This window comes from Aotus nancymaae, unplaced genomic scaffold, assembly GCF_030222135.1.
Source record: "Aotus nancymaae isolate 86718 unplaced genomic scaffold, 86718_ANA_hifiasm-v0.15.2.pri h1tg000029l, whole genome shotgun sequence".
Lineage (NCBI taxonomy): Eukaryota > Metazoa > Chordata > Mammalia > Primates > Aotidae > Aotus > Aotus nancymaae.
The window spans coordinates 26,398,070-26,411,822 of NW_026988442.1; the positions used below are offsets into that span (position 1 = coordinate 26,398,070).

The window sequence follows — 13,753 nt, forward strand, 5'->3', positions numbered from 1 at the left end:
TGAGCCGTGATCATGCCACTGCACTCCAGCCTGGGCAACAGAGCGAGACCTTGTCTCAAAAAAAAAATTATTTTAATGAGTCAGGCATTGGAGGCTACTTTTACTTAAAAACCAGGAAAACCAATCAACCAAAAAAAGGTAGCAGTTCTCTGCCTTTGACAGAGTCTCAAAATAACAATGTTTTCAACAAGTAAGAAGGGCATTTCTCTCTCACCTATAAGTCCTAACTAATGTGGCTGTTCTGGTCTGCAAACGTGATGGGGATCCAAGCTCCTTATGTCTTGTTGCTCAGTTGCATGATCCAAGATGGCCCCATTCCATGGAGAAAGAGAAACTGCCCCTTCCCTTCAAAATTTACTCCTATCCCCTTGTCCAGAACTCCCTATGGCCTTATTTAGCCATAGGGAATCTGGGAATTGTAGTTTCTCTAATCAGCCATGTGCTCAGCTTAGAAACAGATTCTATTAATATGAGAGAGAAGGGATGAATCAATATTAGGGAACCCCCAGGAGACCTGGCACCATCACCTGAAGAGGATGTTTTTTTCATCTCATCCTTGCCTTCCCTCACTGGCAGAAGAAGGCAAGAGGTCAGTGTTTCACATTCCAGCACCAAGCCAGGTCTGTTTGTCAAAACTCTTCAGAGACCACATCTTGTGGCACAAGACTTCTGGGGCCATGAGCCTCCTTCTTCCTGGGTCCTCCCTGGCACAGGATGGATTCCTCACTGCAGGCACTCTGTGGCTGCCCTCACACGGCAGTTTGTTCAGCTGTCCATTCTTCAGCTGACTCTGGGTCACAGAATGAAAATAAACAAGAGATTATTTTGGAGAAAGCATACCAAGGGACAAGACTATGGCCTATTTGTTTCCAAACTGGCCCGGAGTCATCATTCAGAAGGTTGCTGCAAAAGAAAAGAGAAATCAGAAGAGAAAACACTGCAGCCAGAAGTCTTCTGAGACAGGTGGCTTCCTAAGCTTTTGCAAGTAGGGTCACCATGCTAACCAGAACCAAACAGACCTTGAATGGAATAGACTAACCTAGACCTTCTGCTAAATGTCTGTAGGCAGGAGATTGAGGACAGAGTGGGATTCCCAGCCTGAAGTTTAAGCTGTGCTATAGTCACAAAAAATTTTGTTGACTGTGGTTAACAAAAATTTAATTGTACATTTTCAAATAACTAGACGAGTATAATTAGATTGTTTATAACACAAAGGATAAATGCTTGAGGTGATGGATACCCCATTTACCCTGACGTGATTGTTACACATTGCATGCCTCTATCAAAATAGCTCATGTAGCCCAGAAATAGATATACGTACTATGTACCCACAAAAATTAAAACTTTTTTAATCAAATAAAATTTTTTTAATGAAACAAATGAACCAAATTGTATACAGCCACATAGAGAGGAACTATCTTAAATGACTTTACACATATTTTTATTCTTTTCCTTTTTCTTTCTTCCTTCCTGATGTTTCCAGCTTTTTTATGATTTCCTTTCTATTTTAAGAACTTCTTATACCAATTCCTTCTGGGTAGATCTGCTGTAAAAAAAATTCCCCTGGATTTCCTTCATTTGAGAATGTCTTGATTTTCCCTTCATTCCTGAAGGATATTATCTTTGGATACAGCATTCTGAGTTGATGATTCTTTTCCTTAAGCCCTTGAAAAATGTTTTGCCATTTCCTTCTGGCCTCCCTGGTTCCCAATGAGAAATCTTCTGTCATTCCTATTCTTTTTCCTTTATACTGGCATATTTTGTTTGATTGCATAAATGAATGAATAAAAGAATTAATCTCAGCTCCACAGCCTACCAGTTCTATGACTTAGGAAAAGTTCCATTCCTAAGCCTCAGTTTCTCTGTATAGAACATGGGAATAGCAACTATATACCTTCCTCTCAGGATCAATGTGAGGATTAAGTGCAGTAATATACAAAGTGCCTAATACAATGGTTGGTGAATAAAGCACTCAGTAATCTCAGTGGAATGAATAAGTGAATGCATGCATGCATGAGTGAACTAATTAATGGCCTCAATGTGTTTTTGTAGAAAAACCATGTGCTGCCATGGAAAGAGCTGGGAAGCAGGAGACAGGCTCATGGCCCTCTCTGCTGCTGAGACCAAAGCTCAGGATCAGCACTGTTTGCCTTCCCTCTTTGGGCCTCAGTCTCCCCATTTGTACCATAAAGAATTTGGCATGGACTATTAGTTCTCAATTCTTAGTGTGCACTAGAATCTTCTAGAAAGATTTGTTGTTGTTGTTGATGTTGTTGTTGTTGTTGTTGCTGTTGTTTTCATATACTGATGCCTGGCCCAACCCTAGACTAACTCATATCAGACTATCTGTGGGAAGGGCCCTCAGATTTTTTTTTTCAAGTTCTTTGGGAGATTCTGATGCAGAGCAAGGGTTAAAATCCTATGTTCCTAATGGATCCATCATCTTGGATAATTTTAGAGGTGTTGTGGTTCCTTTATTATCCTCTTATCTTCTCCTGCCCCACCCCTGGAAAGTAAGTTTCCTGGAGTCCCTTGTGCTCATTCCAGCCACTTTATAAAAAGCAGCCTTGGACTCTAGAAGCTTCTTGTTTGATGTCAATCACCACTCATTTGAGCAGCCATTTATTTTCTAACCAGCAACTCGTGCGAATGTTTAGAGATGTGCCTTGAGTTGTTCCGGTCCCTACGTCAGCACTCCATGCTCCTTTGGCAGATGCAAACTACTTTCCAGGCTTCCAGGTCCTGAAGCATCCAGCCCCAACTTTCTTATCTGACCTCATCTTCTAAAAGAAGTCTATTGATTCAGTCTAATTCCTACCAAAATCCCAGATGGCGTTTAGTAGAAACTGACATACAAACTAAGAGCCAAAACAACCTTGAAAAAGAACAGAGTTGGAGAACTCATACTACCTAACTTCAAAACTCACCATAGGCCAGGTGCAGTGGCTCATGCCTGTAATCCCAGCACTTTTGGAGGCCAAGGCACGTGGATCACCTGAGGTCAGGAGTTCAAGACCAGCCTGGCCAACGTGGTGAAACCCCATCTCTACTAAAAATACAAAAAAATTACCTGAGCATAGGAGTGGGCACCTGTAATCAGCTACTTGGAAGGCTGAGGCAGGAGAATCTCTTGAACCCAGGAAGCGGAGGTTGCAGTGAGCCAAGATCATGTCACTGCACTCCAGGCTTGGGGACAAGAGCAAGATTTCATCTAAAAAAAAAAAAAAAACATAAAGCTTCAGTAATCAAGACAGGATGGAATTAGTATAGGATAGATATCTCAGTGAAACAGAATAAAGTCCAGAAAGAAGCCTTCTCATTTATGGTCAGTTTATCTTTGGCAAAGGTGCCAAGTCATTCAGTGGGGGAGGAGATGGATACCCCCTTCTCCATGATGTGCTTATTTCATATTTCATGCCTGTATCAAAACATCTCATGTACCTCATAAATATATACACCTACTGGGTACCCACAAAAAATTTTTAAAATAATAAAATAATTCAGTGGAGGAAAGGATAGACTTTATACAGTGGGTCCTGAAATAAGTGTGTGTGTATATATATATGAAAAGATTAAGCCTTTATTCCACACTGTCCACAAAGATTAACTTAAATTGGATCATAGACCTAAATATAAGAGCTAATACTATAAATTTCTAGAAGAAAACATAAGAGCGGATCTTTTGAGTTAGGCAATGAAAGCAAAATCCAACAAAGAAAAAATTGGCAGCATACCATCTTTTGCTCTTCAAAAGATACCATTAAGAAAAAGATAAGCCACAAACTGGGAGATAATATTTACAAATCATGTATCTGATTAAGAACTTGGGTCCAAAATATCTAAAGAACTCTTATAACAGTAATAAAAGGTCTCTTAACTTTTTAAAAAGATTTGACTAGGATTCCATAGGGAAAAGATTTGAGTAGATATTTCATCAAAGAAGATATGTGAATGGCTAAAAAGCACATGAAAAATGCCCAACACCATTAGTCATTACAGAAATGCTACTTAAAGCCACAATGAAATACAATCACATCCTCCCAAGTAGCTGGAATTAGAGGCATGCGCCACCACACCTGGCTAATTTTTAAATTTTTTGTAGAGATGACATCTCACTATGTTGAACAGACTACTAAAGTGGCTATAATCAAGCAGATTGAAACTACCAAATGCTGGAGAATCTAGAACTCTCATGTATTCCTAGTAAGAAAGCAAATAGCACAGCCACTTTGGAAAACAGTTTGGCCACTTCTTTAAGTTAAACACTTAAATGACCAAACTCCTGGGCTCGAGTGATCCTCCCACCTCAGCCTACCAAAGCTTTGGAATTACAGGCATGAGCCACCACACCTGGCCTCAAATTTTTTAAAAACATAATTTTCAAGGACCAGGATCTGAGTAGTGGGCACTATCTCATTTATTTCTCACCACAACCCTTTGAAAAGGACGCATTTATTTTCCTCATCTATTGAGGAAATTGAGGTTCAAAGAAATTTGGTAACCAAAGTCACAGGTTCCATCCCAGCCTGTCAGACCTCAAAGACCCCACCTTGCCATGGCATCCTCTTTGCATGTTCCTCTCTGACTGTAAGAAACCTGATCTGGCTCTTGCGTCTGGACCGCCGACATGCCATCCAGATGGAGGAAGACCCAGAGACTTAGGGGCCACGTGAGCCACAGCCACGGCCACATCAGCAAGCACTTGGAAGCACCCAGGAGGCCGTGGTGATGCTGGCAGTAGGCATTGCCATAGGATTAGTGTTGACAACTATCACCTGGGTTGCTTTAGGAAGGCTGGTGTGAGGCATTACCACTGGGAACCAGAATTTCTGCCCAGCTATCACCCTTGAAGCCACATGGAGGGAGGTTCATGAAATGCTGACAACTGCTTTAAAAAAGGAAAAAAAGAAAGGGTCAAGTGTGATGGCTCACGCCTGTAATCCCAGCACTTTGGGAGGCCAAGGCAGGCAGATCATGAGATAAGGAGTTCGAGACCAGCCTGGCCAACATGGTGAAATCCCATCTCTACTAAAGATACAAAAAATTAATCAGGCATGGTGGCATGGGCCTATAACCCCAGCTACTCAGGAGGCTGAGGCAGGAAAATTGCTTGAACCTGGGAGGCGGAGGTTGCAGTGAGCCAAGATTGTGCCATTTCACTCCAGCCTGGGTGACAGGGTAAGACTCCATCTCAAAAAAAAAAATATATATATATATATAGAAACAAAGAAAAAGAAACCTAACCTGTACCCTGTTCCTCCTTCCCGCAGGCACGACGGGGTTCTATCAAGGAGGAAACGGACTGGGCAACGCAGCTGGATTCGGGAGTGTGCACCAGGTAGACATGGCTTCCTCCCGGTTCTTTCCTCAGTTCTTTCTGGAAACATTTCCCTTACATCAGGGCCCCCAGAGAGCCCATGCACACACATGATCTCGACTAGGAACCTGCCTCTTATTACCTGGGTTTGGAGACTACAGGGGCTAGATTGTGCAAAAGGCTGCTGAAAGGATGCAGTATACAGGCAGAGACGTAGGAATTGTTAGAAGATTCCTGAGATGTCATGGAGATCTACAAGTATGTTCCATCTTGACCTGGGCCCAAGACACCCATGACTGTTGAATCTGGTATAAATCAATACAAATGGGTGGGTTCTTTCACCAGACCATGGGCTTCTCAAGGGGTACCATATTATATATCTTGCTCACCTCTGCATCCCTAGTGGTGAGAGCCCAGCGCACAGTAGGGGCTTTATATATGCTTGTTAAATTGAGCGAAGTCAACCCTCTAAAGGTGAATATTGGCTAGCATTTTGATTCTCTTGGTGTCACTTACAAAGTGAGTTAAGAGTGGATCTGCTAAAGGTATGCAGTAATTCTGCCGTGTGTACACCTCCCCTGTAAAACTAAAATTATTTCAAAACAAAAGGTTCAACTTGCTTTCAGGCTACCATTAAAACAGAACCACCCTGAGGTAGATGGGCTTTAAGAATATTTAACATATTTAGATATGAGGAATATACAATTTCTTTTCCAATGAGAATCTAAATAATTTAAAACTTAGCAAATGTAAAAATTGTTTCATGTATTTTTATATTATTCCTAATGTACGATGTACATAGATAAAATGCTTGTAAATAAAACAGTCCTTTTTAAAGTGTACTTCTTAACCCTGGGTATTTGTCCATTTCTCCATTAAATCTATGTTTCTCAGGAACACTGACCACCCCTCCCCCAGGAACTCTGACTCCTAGCTCTGGGGTGAGGCCCAGGAAGCAGGACTTTCCATCAGTTCTGTGCAGGGCTGAGAAGCACTGGTTTGGTGATAGTGGGGCAGAATATTTGAAACAATGACTACTGGAGAATTGGAATCACTGGTTTGCTTAAGCAAAGCTTGATCAAAGGTGATTGGCAGCTATTGAATTGATCTCCATGACTCCCTCATAGAATATTCTGGACCCCTAATGCTGAGGTGCTGTATTTGCACCTCCTCCCCATGAACATAAAACGTCACCTAGTCTCCTAGGTTTGTGTGTGTGTGGTATGTGTGTGTGTGTGGGGGGGGGGGGGTGGTCTTAATTGTTAATGCATTTGTTTATTTTTTTATTAATATTTGTTGTTAATAAATTAATAATAAATCGTTGAGTTACTGTATATACCAGGCACTGTTTCAGGTGCAAAAGATACAACAGTGACCAGGACAGGTGCCGTCAGGGCCACATCTATATCCCTGAGGACCGCCTGTGGACCTCCGCCTGCTAGCATCCGCATGCTGGGCCCTGAGGGGCTTTTCTAGAACCAGTGCATGGGGCAGGCAGGAAGTGCCTGGGAATTAAAGCCCCCTGGGAGCAGCTCTCAAAGACTGACAAGTTGATGTATAAACCCGTCCACTCCCTTGACCCCTGAGAGAAGCAGTTCTGAGATGTGGGTTTTAGACCATCTCAGCTTTTCCTCATAGGACTCAGCTCCAGTCACTACCATAGAAGCCGCTGTGCAGGCTGCCGTCCCGCGTCCGCTGTCTCACTCCCCACTCCCCTGCTGGTGTCTCCCTCACCTTCCAAACAGCCTCCTTGCACTTGAATCCTTGCTCCAGCATCTGCTTCTGGGAAACCAAAATGAAGACAGTTCCTGCCCACAGAGAGCTTTTATTCTAATAGAGAGAGAGACAGAGTGGCCAGACTTGCCGATGGCCCAGGTCCAGAAAGGCTTCCTCACACATGTTCTTGGTTTGTTTTTCTCTTCCCAGGACTATCCTTCCTACCCCGGCTTCCCCCAGAGCCAGTACCCCCAGTATTACGGCTCATCCTACAACCCTCCCTACGTCCCAGCCAGCAGCATCTGCCCTTCGCCCCTCTCCACGTCTACCTACGTCCTCCAGGAGGCATCTCACAACATCCCCAACCAGAGTTCCGAGTCACTTGCCGGTAAGTGCAGTCACTGTGGCGGGCCATTCGTGACTGTGGTCTGAGAGCTTCTGTGAAAGAGGGACCCAGACATGGGTCCCAATTGTGACAAACAGGTTATCCAAGGGTCATTCATGGATGTGGTCTGAGAGCTTCTATGAAGGAAGGACCCGGACTTGGGTCCCAGTTGTAGCAAACAGGCCACCTAAGGGTTAAATCCATCTCTCAGACATGTTTTGTTGACCTTTCTGTTTGTGCATGTGTTTAATTGCATTTATGTTTAAAAGTCAGAAAATTTTATTAATACCTAAAAATTCTAATTTCTGGCTTCTCTTGAAAGAAGATCCATAGTAGCCACATTCCCAAGGAACACCACTTGATTAAAACTAAGTGTGTCTGCTGTTTTCAGAAAGGACTCACCCAATTCCACATCTAGCCAGCTCACCCCATGTTCATTACTGCCTGGTCCGTGTAGGCCTTGGAGTTGATGCACCCTGGTAGTATTTATAATATTACCGGCCAGGCACAGTGGCTCACACCTGTAATCCCAGCACTTTGGGAGGCTGGGGCAGGGGATCATCTCAGGTCAGGAGTTCGAGACTAGTCTGGCCACATGGTAAAACCCTGCCTTTACTAAAAATAGAAGCCTGGGCATGGTGGCTGACACCTGTAATCCCAGCACTTTGGGTGGCCAAGGCAGATGGATCGCCTGAGGTCAGGAGTTTGAGACCAGCCTGGCCAACATGGTGAAACCCTACCTCTACTAAAAATACAAAAATTAGCCTGAGTGGTGGTGGGCACCTGTAATCCCAGCTACTAGGGAGGCTAAGCCAGGAGAATCATTTGAACCCAGAAGTCGGAGGTTGCAGTGAGCTGAGATCACGCCATTGCACTCCAGCCTGGGTGACAAGAGTGAAACTCCAGCTCAAAAAATAAATAAATACACACATGCATGTGTCTTTATGGTAGAAAAATTTATTTTCCTTTGGTTATGTACCCAGTAATGGGATTGCTGGGTTGAATGGTAGTTTTATTTTAAGTTCCTTGAGAAATCTTCAGGCTGCTTTCCACAGTGGCTGTACTAACTTACATTCCCATGAACAATGTATAAGCATTCCCTTTTCTTTGTAACTTTGCCAGCATCTGTTATTTTTTGACTTATTAGTAATAGCCATTCTGATTGGTGTGAGATGGTATATCATTGTGGTTTTGATTTGCATTTCCCTAATGACTAGTGATACTATTTTTTCACATGCTTGTTGGCCACATGTATGTCTTCTTTTGAGAAGAGTCTGTTCATGTCCTTTGCCTATTTTTTAATGGGGATGTCTTTAAGGATGTTCATTTCTGATGGCACAGTAGTTTTAGGAAACCCTTTTTATTAGCCAGGACTTTTTTGCTTCAAAAGATATAAGAAATCCAATTCAAACTAGTTTAAACAAAAAAAAGAGGAATTTTTAGGCATATGTAATCAAGATGTACAAGGGTTTAGGGCTGGGTCCAGGTGTTCCAATGATAATGTTGGGACTTAGTCTCTCTCTCTTCCTTCTGGCTCTGAATTTTCCTGGGTTTATTTCATTCTCAGGCAGGCTCCTCCCCTATGGTGGCAAAGATGGCCACCAGCTACCCAGAGCTTAATCCTGTTTGCTAATCCACCTCAGCAAACAGAGTTCCTCCTTCTTAGCCATTTCTGCAAAAGTCCCAAGTAAAGCTTAGGTCTCATGCTCATCCCCAAACCAATCTCTGTGGTCAGTGGAATGGAATGCTGGGATGAGGCAGCAGACTTTGGGCTCATGCCTATGGCTGGAGCTAGAGTTGGGGTCCGCCTTACCTCAACTAGCAGAGACTGAGAGTGAGGAAGAGGTGATCATCTCAAAAAAAACCCAGATCACTGTAACTACAAGAAGACAGAAGAGACACTGGGTGAACAAAAACAATACATATCCACAACCTTTATGTGGATCTCACCTACACTATGAGCATCACGTGGCAGAGTCCATGTCTGTTCCCCTCTCTGGTCACAGAACTTGGTATGTAATGTCCCTATGCAACTGATGCATCAGCCTATGGATTCAGTCATTCATTCCACAGATCTGCTGTGCACATCTTCTCTTTTACAAGATGGTTTTGGCTTATCAACATTAAATAACATGGCAGCAATACATTGGAATGTCAGTAGATACCACCGAGTTTTTTTCTTTTGTCTTCGTTTCTGAAACCTACTTAGTTTCAGAAAAAAAGCCTTTGCAGAAGCTAAGCTAGTGGGGTGGAGATGGTGTGGAGACAGTCATCAACAAATTTGAATTGGTTGATTGTTAGCAAAGAAACAATAGGGAAGACTCACCTGTTTTGTTCCTGGGGTTCTTGGTGTAGCTGTTGATTTTAGCCCTTAAATTTTCCATCGCTGGGAGTGAGTGAGTTATCCTTAGTTTGACAACAAATGTAGAAAATACGGCAAAGCATGTTAAATAAAGTCAACTTTTTAAAAGGTTTAGGGCTTGGGCATTGATTTTGGTATTGATCCCATCTCAGAGTATTTAATGAACGCATAGTACCTATTTAACAACATTCTTTGAAGAGTTTGAAGTGTAACAAAGTTTTTCTCTGTCATCATCTTGAATTATCTTTGGCCATCCTGGTTTTCAGAATGTGGTTCTTCCAATCTCATTTCAACAAAGGAGAGGAAAACAAAACACTAATGAGAAATTAGGACAGAGAGGAACTATAAGCAGGAAATCATCAAGCAGATGCCACTATCCGTCTATAATTCAATGGTGAGCCGAAAGGCAAAGGAAAAACTTGCTTCCCCAGAATTTGGGTTTTGTGGGAAGGTTCTCTTTATTCCCATCAGGAGTGAACATAAAGGCTCATTGTGTTTCTTTGAAATTTTTCTGTCTTGTTTCCCCCTGTTCTTCCTTTATCCCATGATCTAAGGTTCAACAATAAGTGGTTGAAATGGTTTTTACTGTGTGTCTAACAAGCTGACATAAAATCTAATGAGGTAAATAATGGTCAGCTGTAGCCGAGGTCTCCTGCCTCTTTTTTCCAGTGTTCACTGTAAAGGAAGGGAATTTAAGCATATGTGTGTGTGTGTGCGCGCACACACACACACACACTCATGCTCTCTTTTTAAATTTCCCATAAAAACTCTACTTTTGAAATTATCCAGGATATCCTTGAGTGGTTGGTTCCAAACTCCAGAGGCTCAAGAGGTTTACTGACAGATCACACTCACTCTGTGCACTGCCTGGATATAGTATTTTGGTGCTCTCCCCACTCACGTCCCCCACAGGACACTCTGCATTGACATGCATTAAGCTGTGTGTGAAGTGCCAACAATTTGCAGATGATTATAGGGCAATTTGCTGATGTTGAGGGCAGAATCTGAACATCTCATGTTACTCAAGAGAAAAACCAAATCAGCATTGGTTGCTTACAGATATTTTTCTTTTTACTTTTTTTTTTTTTTTTTTTTGAGAGATTCTCTCTCTGTCACCCAGGCTGGAGTGCAGTGGTGGAATCTAGGCTCACTGCAACCTCCGCCTCCTGGGTTCAAGTGATTCTCCTGCCTCAGCCTCCTGAGTATCTGGGACTACAAGTGCCCACCACCACCCCAGCTAATTTTCGTATTTTTAGTAGAGATTGGCCAGACTGGTCTTGAACTCCTGACCTTGTGACCCACCCACCACAGCTTCCCAAAGTGCTGGGATTACAGGTGTGAGCCACCATGCTTGGCCTTCTTTTTATATTTTTAAGTATGATACAAATTCTCTAAAAAAAGTTGAAGGATTTTTTAACTTCTAAGATCAACTCCCTTTACCAATAGAAGAAGAATTTTTTTAATCTCTCAAGAGGAAATTTGGAAGGCTCTCCCATGCAATCTGGCAGCATCTGACAAAATTTAAAATACATAGACCTTTTAACCCAACTGTTCAAGATCTAAGAATTTATCCTAAAGATAAATTTTGACATAGGTACAAACACTTAAGTAAAAAGAATATTTGTCTTTCACTCTGATTAAAAATTTATTAATACTATTATGCAAATAACTTTTGTGATAACCACAAGGGTTTGAACTGTTAGTGCATTAATACATACAAAAATGCATTTTGAAACATTTGTTATATCCCCTTTATCCTTTTAAATTTTTGTTTATGTTTGTTCTATAATATATATGATGAATCTGTGCAGTGGAAAAGTTTTTGCTGATGAGTATGGTACAATCAGAAATGTTTGGAGACGGTATCAGTTTCTTCTTGCTGCTGTAACAAATTATTATGACCTTTGTGTCTTAAAACAACACAGTGCTTATTTTACAGTTCTGGAGGTAAGAAATACAACATGGCTCTCACTGAATTAAATCGAGGAGTCAGCAGGATTATAGTTTTAGAGGCTCCAGAGGAGAATCACTTCCTTCCCCTTCCACTTGCAGAGGTCACCCACATTCCTTGGCTCATTACCCTGCATCACTCCAATTTCTACTTATTTCACCTCATCTCCATCTCTAACTCCTGCTCCCGTCCCTTATAAGGACTTTTGTGATTCCACTGGGCTCACCCAGAGAATCCAGGATAATCTCCCCATCTCATGGTCCTTAAGTCAGTCACATCAAGAATATTTATTTTTTTAAGAAAAAGAATATTTATTGCAACAACATCATAGCAAAAGGCTGGAAACAACCTGGACACCATGCCATTAACAGGAAGCAGGGTTAAATCAATCATGGTGTATCCACCAGTGGCATACTATACAGCTGTTAAAAACAATAAGATAGATATATTTATGCTAATACTGGTTTCTCTAAGCTATTGTGATAGCTTAAAAAAAAGCAGGAGGCAGAATTACAAGTGTAATATGAGCCTGAGTTTTTTAAAAGTTTAAGTGTAGGTTAATACCCATATTTACTCATACCCTATAAGGAATTTCTGGAAGGATGCAATAAATAAGAACTGTTAATAGTCATTTTCTCTGGAGAGGAAAACAAGATCCGGAGTGAAAGAAAAAGACGACATGTAACAGGCAATCTGTGGAACACTCCACCCAACAACAGCAAATGCACATTCTTTTCAAGTGCACATGGGACATTTACCAAGATAAATATTAATATATTCTGGGCCATAAAACAAGTTTCAGTACCTTTAAAAGAATCAAGGCATACAAAGCATGTTCTCTGACAGCAGTAGAATTAAATTAGAAATAAATAACAGAAAGACTTTTGGAAAGTTCCCAAATCTTCAGAATCTAAATAATATACATCTAAATGACCCATGGGTCAAAGAAGAAATCAATGGGAAATTAAAAAGCACTTTCAATTGAATGAAAGTGAAAACAAACATATCAAAATTTATGGAATATAATTAAAGCAGTACTTAAAGGGAAATTTATAACACTAAAAGTTTGTATTAGCAAAGAACACACGCTTACCACAAGTATCGGGGAAGGAAGGAAGGAGGGAAGGAAGGAGGGAAGGAAGGAGGGAAGGAAGGAGTGAAGGAAGGAAGGAGGGAAGGAAGGAAGGGAGGGAGGGAGGGGGAAGGAGGGAAGGGAGGGAGGGAGGGAGGGAGGGAGGGGGGAGGGAGGGAGGAGTTGGTCAAAGGATACAAAATTTCAGTTAGTAGGAAGACGTTCAGGGGAACTATTATACAATATGGTGACTATAATTAATAAATAAGGTATTTGTATTAGTCCATTTTCATGCTGCGGATAAAGACATACCTGAGACTGAGCAATTTACAAAGGAAAGAGGTTTAATGGAGAACTCAGTTCCACATGGCTGGGGAACCCTCACAATCATGACCAAAGACAAAGAGGAGCAAGTCACATCTTACGTGGATGGCAGCAGGCAAGGAGAGAGCTTGTGCAGGCAAACTCCTGTTTTTTTTAAACCATCAGATCTTGTGAGACTCATTCACTATCATGAGAAGACTGCAGGAAAGACCCTCCCCTGTAATTCAGTCACCTCCCACTGGGTTTCTCCCATGACACGTGGGAATTGTGGGAGTTACAATTCAAGATGAGATTTGGGTAGGGACACAGAGCCAGACCATATCCATGTTATACACTTGAAACTTGCCGAGAGAGTGGGTTTTCAAAAAAAAAAAATGTGAGGTAATGGATACATTAATTAGCTTGATTTAGACATACCCAATATACACATATATCAAAACATGTTGTACATCGTAAATATTCACAATTTTTATTTGTCAAATTAAAAAAAAAATCATCATTATCATTGTATCTGCCCTAACTAGTCTATCGAGCTGTTGTGAAAATTGAAAAAAAAAAGGCTGGGCATGGTCATGGCTCATGCCTGTAATCCCAGCATTTTGGAAGGCTGAGGCGGGTAGATCACC

The 13,753-nt window shown here is 41.7% G+C and overlaps 1 protein-coding gene across 4 annotated transcripts in view; it reads left to right on the plus strand.

The window, feature by feature from the left end:
* The window catches only part of EYA2 (EYA transcriptional coactivator and phosphatase 2), a 342,073-nt gene that overhangs the window by 215,955 nt on the left and 112,365 nt on the right, over positions 1–13,753 (plus strand). For all 4 annotated transcript variants that reach the window (XM_064382489.1, XM_064382490.1, XM_012467361.3 and 1 more), the window contains exons 6-7: positions 5,271–5,338; positions 7,244–7,421. In XM_064382489.1, coding sequence (XP_064238559.1) covers positions 5,271–5,338; positions 7,244–7,421 — 246 coding nt within the window. The remainder of the gene's footprint in view (positions 1–5,270; positions 5,339–7,243; positions 7,422–13,753) is intronic.